This window comes from Takifugu flavidus, chromosome 11 (assembly GCF_003711565.1).
Source record: "Takifugu flavidus isolate HTHZ2018 chromosome 11, ASM371156v2, whole genome shotgun sequence".
Classification (NCBI taxonomy): domain Eukaryota; kingdom Metazoa; phylum Chordata; class Actinopteri; order Tetraodontiformes; family Tetraodontidae; genus Takifugu; species Takifugu flavidus.
Genome location: NC_079530.1, coordinates 13,956,529 through 13,971,115, shown reverse-complemented (window position 1 = coordinate 13,971,115; position 14,587 = coordinate 13,956,529). Strand labels below are relative to the sequence as shown.

At 47.0% G+C, this 14,587-nt stretch overlaps 1 protein-coding gene across 5 annotated transcripts; it reads right to left on the bottom strand.

Moving 5' to 3' along the window:
- Positions 1–42: 42 nt before the first annotated feature.
- ldb1a (LIM domain binding 1a) lies at positions 43–13,871 on the bottom strand. 5 transcript variants are annotated; one of them, XM_057047340.1, is made up of 12 exons: positions 13,595–13,865; positions 11,455–11,553; positions 5,283–5,385; positions 4,841–4,885; positions 4,657–4,732; positions 4,115–4,217; positions 3,825–3,997; positions 3,617–3,739; positions 3,454–3,534; positions 3,252–3,375; positions 3,009–3,157; positions 43–1,483 (listed from the first exon to the last, which is right to left on the bottom strand). In XM_057047340.1, exons 2-12 carry the CDS (start codon positions 11,480–11,482, stop codon positions 1,430–1,432), a joined length of 1,059 nt encoding a protein of 352 aa, XP_056903320.1. In that variant the 5' UTR covers positions 11,483–11,553; positions 13,595–13,865; the 3' UTR covers positions 43–1,429. The 5 variants fall into 5 exon arrangements, with proteins under 5 accessions (XP_056903320.1, XP_056903321.1, XP_056903317.1 ...); XM_057047341.1 differs by having other exon boundaries at positions 3,015–3,157; positions 13,595–13,862; XM_057047337.1 differs by lacking the exon at positions 43–1,483 and adding an exon at positions 1,490–2,340 and having other exon boundaries at positions 13,595–13,871.
- Between the last annotated feature and the right edge of the window lie 716 nt (positions 13,872–14,587).

The window sequence follows — 14,587 nt, the reverse complement described above, 5'->3', positions numbered from 1 at the left end:
TGGTTCCTGGATAGCTACAACATGAAGCCACAACAGAGAAGCTGGATATTAAATACTTCTTTAATGTGAACATACTGAACACTTGCAATAAACAGGCTGGAATAAACTAAGATCTGTGTGTCAAAGTTATGAAATTACTTCCGCCATCATTGACCACTCACAAACCCCTCCAATATCATGAGAATATCATGAGTATTTTACAAGTGGCTCGGACCTAAACACGGTGTCAGTACATAGAAAAATAAATACAGTTTGCTAAAATGAGGGCAAAATGCTTTTATCAGTGATTGTACAATTAAAAATCACATTTTAAAAAAATTTAAGAGGCTTTTCATCTCTTTACATTAGATTGAGTTTCTCATTGTTCTAGGAAGGAATACGTAGAATAACTTTTACAGAAATTACTACCTAAAATATACAAGCACAGACACAAACATGAGGAGTAAAGCCAACAAAATGAACTTGGTAGAACATAAAACAGCACATTAAAATCAATATCTTAAGAATTTTTACAGTTAGCTCCTTGGTCTGCAGCTTTTTTTTTTTTTTCCTTTTTAAACCGTGATAAAAACATTTCTGGGAGACTTCGTACAAAAGTCTTTTTTTTTTTTTTTAATCATCATTATTTTACAATCCTGTCAAAAGTTGCTTTAAAATATTTTTGAGTAGCAAATTTGAGAAGTTTTCTTGTTACTTTGTTCTCTGAAGAGAGGAACCCCAGATACGGATTTTGAGACAAAGAAAAGCGTCCCCGTAACGACAGGTCGACGGATCCAAACCAGGCGCTCGATGGAAATTTAGGAGGAAGTGGTGTCCGGACAGTGGACCGCACCGGACTCCCACCAGGCGTGTTGCAGCACGTTATTTAAGCAGCAACACTCTGTCCTCCCCCGTCTGAAGCTAAACATCCTGGCGACAGCGTGATGACACAGATGGAGGACGCATCGAGCACAAACGGACATGAAAGTTATTACCCTCACAAGAATGATCTAACAGCAATACTTATACATTAATATACTGCAGGTTTCAGATGTATTACAGCTCGTACATTAGCAAGAATAGAAAATAAAGAAATTACACCATCAATTCATAAGAAAAATAGATTGGAGTTAAGAGTGGAAAACAGTGCAAAGAATATTCTGGGGTGTTTTTGTTTGCTTGCTTGTCTGTTTATTTTTTAGAAATCGTTTACAAAAAAAAAAAATCAAATCAAGTCTAAAACATAGAAAATAAAACACTTCTGTAGAGTCTGGAGCTCTGGTCCAGACATGCTGCGTACCACCTCTCTTCAGTACCTCAAAGTTTTCTGCTGCAGGCGAGTGTGTGTGTGTGTGTGTGTGTGTCATGTATGCACTGGTATGTAGGTGTGTGAGTGAGTGTGAATGTGTGTATTTGAGCAGTGTGTTTGAGACATTAAGCGTAGTGGTTCTCAACTCCGGTCCTCAAGCTCCGGCACTGTACAGGTTTTTGTTCCAACCAGGTCCTACAAAAACAAATGAGTTTCTTTTTTAAAAAAAATCGAACTTTGAATTTTGATACTCAACGTGCACACAAATTTTTCTGCAGCCTGCAAACAAAAAAGTTACATATGAGCATTTCCTCCCCATGACATGAGCAAAACAGAAACACCCGAGATGCGGCTTCAAGGAAACTGCACGCATGAGAGACCCGAGGTTGGAACAAGAACCCACTGGCGTGGTTGCCATGGCGAGCACTCGGACGACAGGATGCTGAAGATGGGGAGTTTTACGTAGATGCACGCGCACGCCGCAACCCTGCCAGCCTCACCCCGTCACTGGGGGAGCCGACTGAGGCCGAGTGGACGAGGGCCAAGGCTGAGCACCACTGGGCATGTGCAACAATGTGAGCGCGCACGTGGGATTCTGCTGACACGGGCGCTACAACAATCTGACCATCGGATATTGTCTCCTTCCCAATCTGCTCTCTTGACTTCAAAATGTAACAAAAACTATTTAAAATTATATATTAAAAAAAAAAAAAAAAAAAATCAAACTTAACAAAAGTGCTTGAGGCCTGTCTGATTCACCAGCGTGTCGGTGCGTCCCGCTAGATCATACGAGCTTTGAAAAAGTAGTCGGCTGGGACCATTGTGCTCTACTGGGAAGACTGGGAGCTGTCATTCTTGCTCTCCTGACTGGAGCGAGCCTTGTTGTTCCAGGGCGAATGTGCTCCCAGTGCAGGCGAGCTGTTGAAACTGTCCTCATCCTCCAGGCCATTCGCCCCATCGAACTGCGTGTTCTCCAGTCGTGTGATCAGACGCTCGTCTTCGTCACCAAACTCCCCTCCCATCAGAGTGGGCTCTCCCACCATCATCACGTCCTAAAGGGGACAGCAAGGGCCGGTACATATTATCCCCATAATAAAGGGGCGGACTGACTGGCTGTATGGGCGAGTTGTTAAAATAGGTGCAATCTAATTTGAATTCAAACTGATTAAATGCATTGAATTGAATTGAAGGGGTCACGGGACCCTGGATATCACATTCTTGAGATATAAAGCATTAATCTGGACTCGGTCACAACACGACAACGTGTCATCGAGAGCCAAGACGAAGGGGCTCTGCAGGGGCTCAGCAGCCCTAAACCCCGAGTGCTGCATGGGGAGGAGGGGGAGGGGGTCATTCCACCTCGGGTCTCATTCGGGCAACAAAGACAGCAGTGCTGCGTGATACATGTGCTCCGATGAGCATAACCACAACCGATATAAAGAGAAACACAGTTCCACTGACCAAGGCGCCGCTACCACGTGGGCCCGCGTAAATTACTTTTAAACCCATCCAGATAAACCTGTGGCCCTAGAGGACCAGGGAATGCCCATTACTCTCACAGTGGGGTCTACCAACTAGTCCTAAGACCGGATGCGTCTACCCCAGAACACCAGATATTAACCCCCACACCCAAAACTCTCCTCTAACCTCATTAATCAGACCTCTCCGTCCGGCCTTAACTCTGCTGGGGCACATAAAGTTAAATAGATGTAATGCTTACAGGTACCTGGCTGGAGAGGGAAAAGCTGTTGGCTGGACTCTTCTTTTTGCTGTTGCTGTTGTTATTGCTGCTTCCGCCAGAGCTCACGGTGCTCCCTCCAGACACCTTCCTTTTCCGTCGCTTGTTTGGAGCTTGTCTCGCCGGTTCAGCTACAAAAAGTCAAAGTGGGCAGTGGAAGCGTTATAACCAAGTTGTTCCCAAGTCTCGACTATCAGATAGCTGGATTCCAAATGCTTGTTTTACCTGGAGGCGCTACCATTCTTTGCCACTTCTGGAAGAGGCAGGTCTTCAGGCAGTCTCTGGGGCTCAGACTGTACGTCTTATGTCTGGACATCAGCTCCTGCATGGGCTCCAATATCACACAAAGCTATGGGGACGATAAAAGGTGAGACAAAGGTTAATGTCGGGCAAATGAATTCAAAGACAAAAGTCCAATTTTGCTTACACGGAGGTAGTTGAGTGTGGAGTTGGACAGCCCACATCTGGTGATGTTTTTGGCCAGCTGATCCAGCATCTGGGGATCCTGCTTGATTTGATTAAAGGGATGAGAGTGTTGCTTTTTGTTTGTATAAATGAGTGAAAAATGGCGATTTGAGTCTGGAACTCACGTGCATAGCCAAGATGCTCCTCGGTAGGATTTCTCTATGTTGTCTGATGCTGAAGTGCCACGTCTTGATCCTCATCATGTCGTCAAACATGAACTCTAGGTACAGGCGGCCCTCCACACACACCTGCTCATTACATACATGACATAACTATTACAACCCAACAGCGAATTCCTGGCGACGCCGTCATGCTATGCAGCGTGAACAGCACCTGCGTGAACATGGGTTTGCCATTCTGGGTCACCATGGTGCACTGGTCGCAGTCGAGTGACACAAAGTTACTGTGGAACGACTCCTTTGGGTGCTTCAGAACGTAGAACAGCTCAGTGGCGCCCCCTTCGAAAATACTCCGAAAGTATCTGGGAATCAGCGTCCTGCCAATGGCTGCAGATGCACACGAGTGTATCGATCGCGTTAGTACATGATGATCAGCGAGCCTCATTCGAAACCACCCAGACACAAACAGAAACATTGTTTTTTTTATTATTGAAAAATTCTTACTGTATCGTTTGGGTCCGTCTTCCAGACAGAAGGTGACGGTGAGCATGGCGTCATCCTCAAAAAACTCTGTGGTGAACGCGTCCCACCACAGATTGTCACAATCCTGGCGGAGGGAGGACGCGAGCAGCGAGTGGAAACAAATGATTTGCAAATTTGAAACCGTAAAAACATAAGAACGATTCTAAACAATGGAGGCATTTGTCACGTGAATACATTCCCAATAATCTCTTTGCTTTTCTTATTCTGTAACAAAATTCTATTTTTTTATAAATCCATAATGCTCCTCTCTGGAGGTTCCTGTGCGTGTTTGCAACCACAGGCAGATTGACAGTGACACAGAGAGAATACGGTTGCCACCAAAGACTCCAGGGGTGGATCAATAATCCTATTATGGCTCCGAATGTTAATGAAATCAGTGAGGGCAATGGCCTCTGTCAACCATTCACTGCTACCCCCAACACGGCAAACGCAAAGCAAAACATTAAATGACGCCTTTAGTGTAGGTTGGTGTCATTCTGAAGGACTGATGGCCTGACTCTCACCTCGGTCCAGTTCTGTAGTCTCTTGTTCAGCTCATATATCCTGTAATCTGTCTGGTTCCCATATGGTGTGGGTCTCCTGAAAGAGAAAACCAGGCGTCACCCCTCTGCAGTCTCGCCGACAAAAGGTGGACATACAGAATAGGAATTAGTCGATAATGAGCTCCAGGTTTTAAAGTGCACTCACCCCATTCCAGGCTCCATGTATGACGGGGGGTACATGGGTGTGGGCCTAAAAAGAACGATGAATGTTTAAAAGGATCTGCAAAAGTTGCTCACGGAAGCAAATCCTCAAAAGTTCCCTCTGTGGTATTACGGTATATATATCACAGAAGTGTACTTTTAACTATTATAACATCCCTTTTTTGATTCTCGAGCCAAAAACCATTATTTATCTAGAGAGATTTAATGTCATCGTTGAATTTTGGTGAAATAAAAATTGGTAACTAAAAAGAAATGAAAAGTGACAGTTTTTTCCAAATACTAGTTAATTGCCCTTGTAGCAATTATGCCACAATAAAAGAGTAAAACAAGTCAAATGGAGGCACTGGAAATGGAAGCTTTAATTATTTAAGAATGACATTGAGGTAAATCTTAACACATCTCTGAAAAGAGCAGCCCAGACCTACCCCACATCCCGGTCCAGCATAGCGCCTGGGTGGAAGGGGGGGAAGCTGCCGCCGTTAGGAGGCTCCTTAGGAGAGTACAGTTTGAACGACTTTGACGAACAGCCTGCGCAGAGCAGAGGAGGGGAGGAAGGGGGATTCGGAGGTTTAGAGGAGATTTAGATTACTTTAGATTTAGCTCATTCAAACTGAGGAATCGAACGATGAGTGATTTTGTCGAGATTAAAAAAAAAAGTCATCCGAAACAATGTCCCGCTGCTTTCATTATCTAATGCATCTTCAATCTGCTAAATGGACAAGGAGGGGGAAAAAAAGCATTTGAGGAGAAATGAAAACCACCGTATACGTATATTAGCCTGAAGACGCGTCAGAAAGCATCTGAAGGAACGGGCTACTGTGTTCTCCCTCATCTGGTACCATCAATACAACTCCAGGCAGCCCTCCTCTCTCCATACGGCCCCCCGAGATCCAAACCACGCACTGCGCTCGTGTGTTTCCCCCTTTAGCCGCCTCATCTACCCATCCCCCCTTTCCTACGCTGGCTGTTGTTAACCCTTGTCTGGCCAAATCAACCATTCATGCTTAAGCAATCCAGGAAGCTAAAAAAAACACCCACACATTTATTCAGTACTTCTCCTTGAGAAGACCCCACACACACGGCTGCTGAGCGTAATTAGGTCTGGGAACGATGAGTTGAACCACCGCTGGAAAATTACGAGAATCGCCCACCACTACGACCCAACAGTTGCCCTACTTTTGGGAGGATGTAGGAAAATGCAGATTTTTTTTGATGATGGATAAACTGTGAGAACAGATTATTAGTGGTATTTTTCCCCTTGGTAACACTGTTTACAGGCATCGCGTCTTCCTGTTTGTACAGACAGCTTTCTGACTGCAAACTGTCACTTTTTTTCCTTTTTGCATGGTTGGCGAGTGTTTCCTGCTCCAAATTTAACCATCTTTTCTCTGTTAATGTTCCAATAGCTTTTTCCACCAGCAGAATCAAGACTCCAAATGAAAAAATAAGGATCACTCGTGGGTTCATGTTAAGTACATCTCTTTTTTTTTTACTCCTTTCATTAAGTAAACACAGCCACCACAAAGGTCACCTCATCCGTTCCTCTAGGAACTGGATGAACATGCCCGGTCGGACCCAAGAATGGCTCCATTTGCATTTGGCCTTTGACCCGCAGGCAAATTTCCCCAAAACGCGCAGCCATTAGTTTGACAGAAACCCCCGTATCCTGTTTGATGCTCTTGGTGCAGAACAAATGACATTGCAAGCCTCAGCCCTGCAGCCTGGTAGGAAACCGTTGATAAAAATGACATTTATGCCTTTATGAAGAACCAAGAGCCTCATATAACCTGAAAAACCTCGAATGGTATGACCCCTAAACTGGTTTAAAAGATGGTCCAGAGAGGGGAAGCCGAGGGGACGGGGGGAGCCCCCACTTGCAGAACCATTTAACAAAGACTACGCTCAATTTCAGAGACTTTGGTGCAGTTTAGTCGGCCTGAAACGTCCAGAGAAAACAATAGAGCTGCAACAAGCGCCCCCCCCCTCCAACATCTAACGCTACGGAGATGGCTATTTGGACCGAGTAATGGCCCAAGTCAGCATGCACGGTAGATGTTAACTTCTTGGAAAGGTTCCCTTAATTACAGCGCAGCACCGGGCGAGGAGAGAGCCGCAGGGCCGCTGTGGATGATGGGGGCCATTGCTAAACTATCAGCCTAGCTGGCTGCTAACCTGCTAAACGCCAGCACTTAGCCACAATCCCCTCGCCGGAGAAGCACCGAGAGGAGCAGCGTGGGTGCAGCTTGACAGTTACCTGCAGAGAAATGTCCACCGATACGCGGTGTCGCTCGGCGCTTCTCGCCGCCTAGCTTAGCCTCGCTGCTAGCCGGAGCGGCGGGATGGGGAAGGCTCCAGCTCCGGCCGCTGACAACGCAGGCTGCCTCGCGGAACGAGGCGGTAAATGGAGGGTTAAGCCGAACCTCCGGATGGTGCCCGGGTTCCTCTCCGGACTGCAAGGGCAGGTGGTGCGTTTAAAATGTCATTTGCTTGAGCGGGACGGTGCTACCCGTCTACTTCTACTCCAGGACCCTTTGTTCCTTCAGTGCCAGCCGGGATCCGAACAAACAAAGGCCCCGCCTCCTCCGGGCTCCTCCGCCCCTCCGAGCTCGCTGACCGGACAAACACGGGCTTTCCTTCCGTACTTTGTCTCGCCCGAAACCCAAACGTGCGCCGGCAGTGGCCCCCCCACAGTGGGACATGGTGGGGCCACCCTGAAATGTAGAGCCATTACCCCATTTTTGGTTCACATTGAGGCTGTTGAGTGTAAAAACATCTCACAGGCTCGACTAATCACTGACTATTCTTAGTGTAAACGTTGTAAAAAGGCATATGAGCTAAATAAATGTGTTTATGGGAGGGGAGGCACAGCCCAAAGAGGAACCGAGGTGACCTTCAGAGTCCCATAGGTCGGTTTGGACCACAGTCCGCTGTGGTAGTCCAAACAATTTCCAGCCACCCTCCCCAGACTGAGCTTTACAGCACATCTTTCCTGTCGTACTTGAGGTTGTTGCTAGGATGCCTTTGCTCACTGGGCGACTTGATAGCACTCTCACCACTGCTCAGGAGCTGTGGAAAATAACCCCCCCCAAATAAAACGTTAGATCAGAGATACAGCAGCTGAAACGTGTTCAGAGATAGGGTAAGGAGAATTAGAACCCTCCCCATACAGAGAAACAGAATCTTTCACTTTTCTATCCGGAAGCTGCCTCTGATCATCTGCTGCATCATTTGATTTTATTTTTTAAAATGAATCAATAGACTCTATGTTTACAAGCAACGTATTTGACAGCAAGGAACATTTTGTGGTCTCAGATTGCCCCTCGGTGATCAATTTGCCGGCTTTCACTTTGGTTGCCAGTCAGTTTATGGAGTTACATAATGCAGAGGGAGATGGGAGGAAAATCCAGCTCACTGACGATGTCAGTGCCCCTCACCAGGCCCTCACACAGCTCGCATACAGCCTGAATTTAGGCTAGATTCTGTCATAGCTTAATGTTTCACATCATGCTATCTGTTACACTACCCTTCTGTTGTGGATGTACAGGTACAATAATACTGATCAGAGGTCAGATCTGACAGAACAGCACCTCCCTCTGCTGGCACATGATACAAATCTCCTGCCATCATGGCTTTGAGCTGCGTCCAGTCATTCTGTAGCCATCAGCAATTTAATATTTCCACTAGTTTGGGATGTTTTCTTTCTGAAGCATCAAAAAAAGGAGGATATATCTCCAGATCTGCTCAGCGGTGCACTTGTTATTCAGGGATGTGACTTTTTTAAAGGAGAAATTTTTCAAAAATAGACTTCACCAAACAGAATCAAAACAAAATCTACAGGCTTGTGAATTTTCACAGCTCCTCTGGGAGATAAAGTAGGTTCAATTTCACATTTACTTCCTTCAATGTGTCTGTAAATATATGATCTACGCACATTTTATGCATACAGATCTATCTGCTGCTCATCCCAGCGTTAAAGCGCACCAGAAGACCGCAGTGACCAACGATATTTAGAGTTTAATTTTAGAGCCGCAGAGTGTGAATAATGAATCAACCTTGACATATTGCTTAGCTTCACTGGAATATTGCCTGTTTGTCCTACATTCAACTGGCACTTCCTTTAATGTCACATCTGAAACACGCCAGCCTGGTAATCAGCCTTCATTTCCGAGCAGAACAACCGGAACAACTCCGCCTCTGCCATCGCTTCACGTCTCCATGTGCAGCATAAATAATAAATAGCCTCAAATCTATCAATTCATCTTTGACGCCCATTCAAATGAGATGGTTAACTCGGCACAAAAGATTCCATCGACCACTTGAAAGATGGTTATGGTTTGCGAGGTATATCGAACCTAAGACGGCTTTGATAAGCTTCTGAGCAACTCTGCATCTGCCTTTTCTCCAGTCCAGACTGACATCAGCATCTCTGCCAGCAGCAGCTCAGCATCCATGTTTGATAGACGCTGCAGCGTCCACAAATAAAGCAGCAGCTTTGTATTGGGGGGGAAATAAACCATTTCATCGTGCATTTACTTTTCTCCCCTAGCCCTCTGCCCTCATCCGTGTGGCACATGCCAGCATCCTGTCGGCTTACAGCAGATGTGACATCACTACAGCTCATCTCCCATTCATAACCCCCCCCCCCCCCCCCGCGGACACAAACACCTCCCCATCTCTGTCTCCCCAGCATCACCGTCTCCCACGCATTCCTTCATTCTCTTTGCCTCTGCACACACAGCCATTTTGATTTAGCAAACAACATCTGAGAGACTCTCTGAGGTAAAGAGAGGGCAGAACAAGGAGAACGGAAATGTCCAGTGAAAAATATGCTTCCAGTGCCGGCGGAGACACCCAAACCTTTTCTTATATAATGACCGCAATCGCAATAAAAAGCCCTTGCTGTTCGGCTGCCATCTTGGCTCGGCTTTAAGTCACTTTTCTCCCAACAGGAGCCATATGACTTTCTGCATGAGGTAACACCAGGGTTACTGCAAAGAGACACCGGGCGAGGGATGCAGAGTGACAGAGGGGGAGGGAAAGAGGGAGAGGGGGTGAGTAAGATGAGGACAGGAGAGAGGGAGGGTATCAGAGAGAGGTGGGTGAGAGACGGAGAAAGTGCCGAGAAGAGGGGAGCACGTACTTGAGTGGGCGCATGAGAGTGTGTGTGCGTGCGTGCGTGTGTGTGAGGCGGTGGTTTCAGCTCAGAGGCGATCTATTTTTACCACTTAGCCTGAACAAAGGATGCGATTGGCTCCTCCGTATTCGTACGGATCTCCAACATGGGGGACGACGAAACGGCCGATCGCAGCAAAGTCACTGAGGGATCAGAACATCAGAACTTTTCCGACCTCAGACAGCAGAATTTTGCGTTTTATCGCGCGGGAGTAACCTTTCAGATTCCTCCACGCTGAAAACACCCTGACCTTGGACGAAAACAACAATTTGCGTGCGCGCGTTTGCTTCCCAGATTCTCACAGAGGGGATGGGAAAGTTCTTCCATCCACCATCGGGGAAGAATGTAAACAAACCAGCCCGCAAATATAATGACTTGCAGCCCCGGCCCAGAGAGGGAGAGAGGAACTTCATTTCATATTAATGCTGAACCGCGGTTATCTGAGGGAACCACCGGCCTGAACTTGTCTTATCAGGCTCTGGATGAAGCCTGCACGCAGGCCTGCATGTGCAAACCCGCACAAGACGGCGCCTAATGTGCATATAGGAGCGTTCCCTGCTCAGACCTTTTCTCTCCTTCATCCTTGGAGCACATGTGGATGCCATTAGAAGTTTCTGCTCCACATTAAAGTCTGTTAACGCAGGGAGCAGAGGAGGAGGTAGAGATACTCAGGAAGAACGAGAGGAGAGGAGAGATAGGGGAAAAGAGAGGAGATCTGAGGAGAAAAACATCAAGCAGCGGTCGCTCTAATTTTATTCCGACTGATAGCCGACTACCAATGAATCAGAACAGCCCCATTAAAATGATACCGACACCCTAATTTAATCTGTCCTCTCCGAGATCCCCTTAAGCAGATTCCATGATTCAATTTGTATCTGTAACTTGCTTCCTTTTGCTGCATGAGGCTCATCCCCTGACGCTGTCCCTCTCACAGGAGAAATTCTCCCAAACAACACGAATCTAACATGAAATACTGGCGTGTGGAAAATGGGTACAAAGACAGGATGAATCCTGTCTGATAATGATAAAATGCTGCTTACGGTCAGACATCGGCTGAGCTGCTGCGAACTTGTCTCATCAGGACGGAGCCTGAAGGGTCAGAGAGTCACAGACAAATACGGCCAAAAACCCAGCAGTGATAAAGCTGGAATAAGCGATTAGACCTCCGTTGATCCGCTACGCCGCAAAGGTGGCATGACTAAGGGTCTGCCGAACGACTCGGCCCTGTGGGGCTGCACCGTCAGTCCATGTTCACGTTCGAGGACATGTGTCGAGCGCACATGCATGCACGTACTTAACTCACACAGCTGTCCCCGGGCAGCTTTGCTGCACTTTTACATAAGTCATCGCTCTGACAGCAACAACGCAGTGGGGGGTGTGGGGGTTAGACGAGAGACGGGGGAGAGAAAGAGTGAGGCACTTACCGGGACAAGCACAACCTCCAACAGACATCTTCTCACATGTTGGGCTCTACTTGGAGAGAAACGGCTGCACTCAGTCCACACACCGCTTGCATGGGCTAACTGCGAGGGAAAACAACACAGACAAAGGGGAGGAGAGCTTAGAGGGAGTGGTACGAAGCAGGGCATGTACACTATAACTACATTCCTCTCTCTCTGTCAGGAGCAGGAAGTTGGCAGCGCTGTGCGCTCGAGCTGCATCATTAATGGCCATATTGCAACACGAGTGGGAGGGAAAATGAGACATGAGTGAAATAGGAAGAAAGAACCTTTATAATGTGGAATAAGTGTGTGTGTCGGTGTGTGTCTGTGTGTCAGTGTGTAGACGAGAGAATACAGGAGGGAGGCAATTAGACCAAAGGAGGAGAAAAGGAGAAACTGTGTGTGTCCGTGCGTGTACATGTGTGTGCATGCGTGTGTGTGTGTGTGATGCATCGTCCATTTTTTTTTGCCTTGTGCTGCTGTGGGAGATAAACAGCCCAGAGGCACAGGGTCATTACCGCCAAACACACACATGCACTCACACGCGCGCACACACGTGCACAATCCCTCTCTCACGTATGACAGTTTTCCATCCCTCCCCGTCTTCTTTTGCTACTTCCTTCTGTTTCACTGCTGCCAAGAAAAGACTGGCGTTAATCACTACAGACAGTATCGATTAAAAATGCAAAGCCCACCTGGAGTGCAGGGACACTGGAGGCCCATGGGAGGCAGGAAGAGTGTGCGCACACCTACGTGCACACGCTCACATCTGACAGGAGCTGCATGTAAACAGTGCAACTGCAGACTGTTTGCCCAGCAGCTCATCTCTCCCTCCCTCCCTCTGTCTGCTTGTGCACTTTTCCCAGTATTTAATCTCACTTCACTGTGTCAGTCTTGACTTTGACCTTTCCCTAGTTTTAAATCATGTGATGTGATCCGGTTTCGTTTTTCAGTTTCCCAACTCACTTACGCCGTGCCTCCCTTTGCTTTGAGCAAAACCAACCTCCCAACAAGTCATCGTAGAATCCCAAACATTGCCGACCCTCTTAAACTGGATGCCTTTTTGCCTATGAGGTCGAACAGTCAACTAAAATGGCTGAAAAATGAGCAAATAGAAGTGGCGATTTGATAAAAGCTTAAGCTATGAACGCTGCATGCAGCTGCTGGGGGCTAATGTGCTGTTTAATGAGTAATCTTCACATGTTCGCTCAACAAACATCACGCCAAAGTGAGTCGACGGCGTGTTCGGCGAAGAGCGCGTCATTGTTGTCTGTCACACACACGACAAACATACGCTATAAAAAGACAAACAAGTGTCTCCGGGAGAAACTATAGCTGACAGGAACAGCACCCGCACATCACAGTGGAAGCATCGCGGCTGGATGTCACGCACTGTGTCAGACATTAGGCAACAATGATTTTACCCAACAGGTTTGCACATTATTCCTTTCCTTCACTCTCATTCCCTTGTTTTCCCTCCATCCTGGCATCCTCTCGTCTCATGACACCGCAGCTCTGCCTTATCCTACAAAATGCATGTACAAAACATCCTGCAACTTAATAAAATGGTGAACTCTGGACAACCCATGCTGCAAGAGAGAGAGAGAGCGAGAGAAGGATGGAAATAGATGACGGGTTCACGAATGTGATTTAGGAAATGGCTTCTGTTTCCAGAAGCGATTAGGCTTTGTAGCTGTGCTTTTCATCAGCGCCTGCACCATCAGCCATGCTCTCACTCTTCTCTTTTCCTCCCATCTTCCCATCACCCATGGCTCAAAAAGCTCGCTGTGGATGACTTAGTTCGCCCTTGTTTGCCTCCAGCAGCAGTTCCGTGGCATGTGACAAAGTACCTGCCACAGCGCCTTGTTTAATGTCCCACATACAGCACTTATTATCGTGGTAACAGATGCTCGCACCCGCCAAAGGCATTTATTTGTCATAAGCTTCACGAGTGTTTTAAATGCTCTTGCTAGCCCGCTAGATGCCTCAGGTGAGTTCCCCCATCAATGCATATGCCTCATTCTTTTGTCTCCTAACTGGTCTGCAGCACCACATCTTTTTTCTCTCCTCCTTTTCTCACCTTTGCTCACAGTCTCGCTTAAATATCCATCTCTGCACTTACCTTTGTCTCTCTTCTGAGCCCACGCTCGTTCTAGAAAGTCTGCCTGGGTCAACCACGCACGGAAAACAAACTGCGCCAGCAGAGAGAGCGAGAGAGAGAGGGAGGGAGGAGAGAGAGGAAGTGTGATGAACAGATGCAGATGCAGACACAAATGCAGGGAGATCTGGCAGTGTGCAAATTAGAGGATGAGAGAGAAGAGCGGAGGAGAAAGAAGGGGAAAAGGGGAGGGGGGCAACTCTAAGCTGCACTGGTATGAAGATGACGCAGGGGCAGTATAGCCAGGACCACCTCTTCTCTCCAGCCCCATCCCTCCATATCCACCAGCAGGAGGAGGGGGGGGAGAAAGGGCACTGTATCCATGGCAACGGCAGAACAGCGGTGGGTAGCAGTCAGGAAGCACGCTGAGGCACAGTGACATGTTCCTCTCTTTCTCTGTCTGGCTCTCAGACATTTGAGCTCATCTGTCTGCTGATTGCACCGACATGTTGCAGCCTGTGATGTGTGGGAGGACCAGCGAGACAAAAGCACAACTGGCCACAACACTCATCACAATGAAGTTGTCTGTTCTTGGTTTTTCAGGAAGGTAAAATCAACCAGCAGGCTGGCAGCAGCAGATAAAGGGAGCACAAAACTAGTGGACGTCAACCAAAGATCATCGTATATGTACTTCTCAAAGCTACATTTAAAACCTTCAGACAAAACCATTTGGGTGATGTTGCCTCAGTGACAGCTACGGTATATTCCACATTTTTGATATAGGTTCCATAAATAATTACTGTCGCCATTGTGAAACTCCAGTAAGGAGCAATAATCTATTGAATGCAATATTTTTTTGGTTTATAAATGTTTGTTTTGATTAATTCACATCATATGATAGATGTTTGGTCACACGTCTTGAGGGATACAAATGTCTTTCTCACTTAAAATAAAAGGTGAAATGTTCTTTATGTCCTTTCAGCGGTTCGTGCATCTTTGGAATGTACAGCGTGTAAC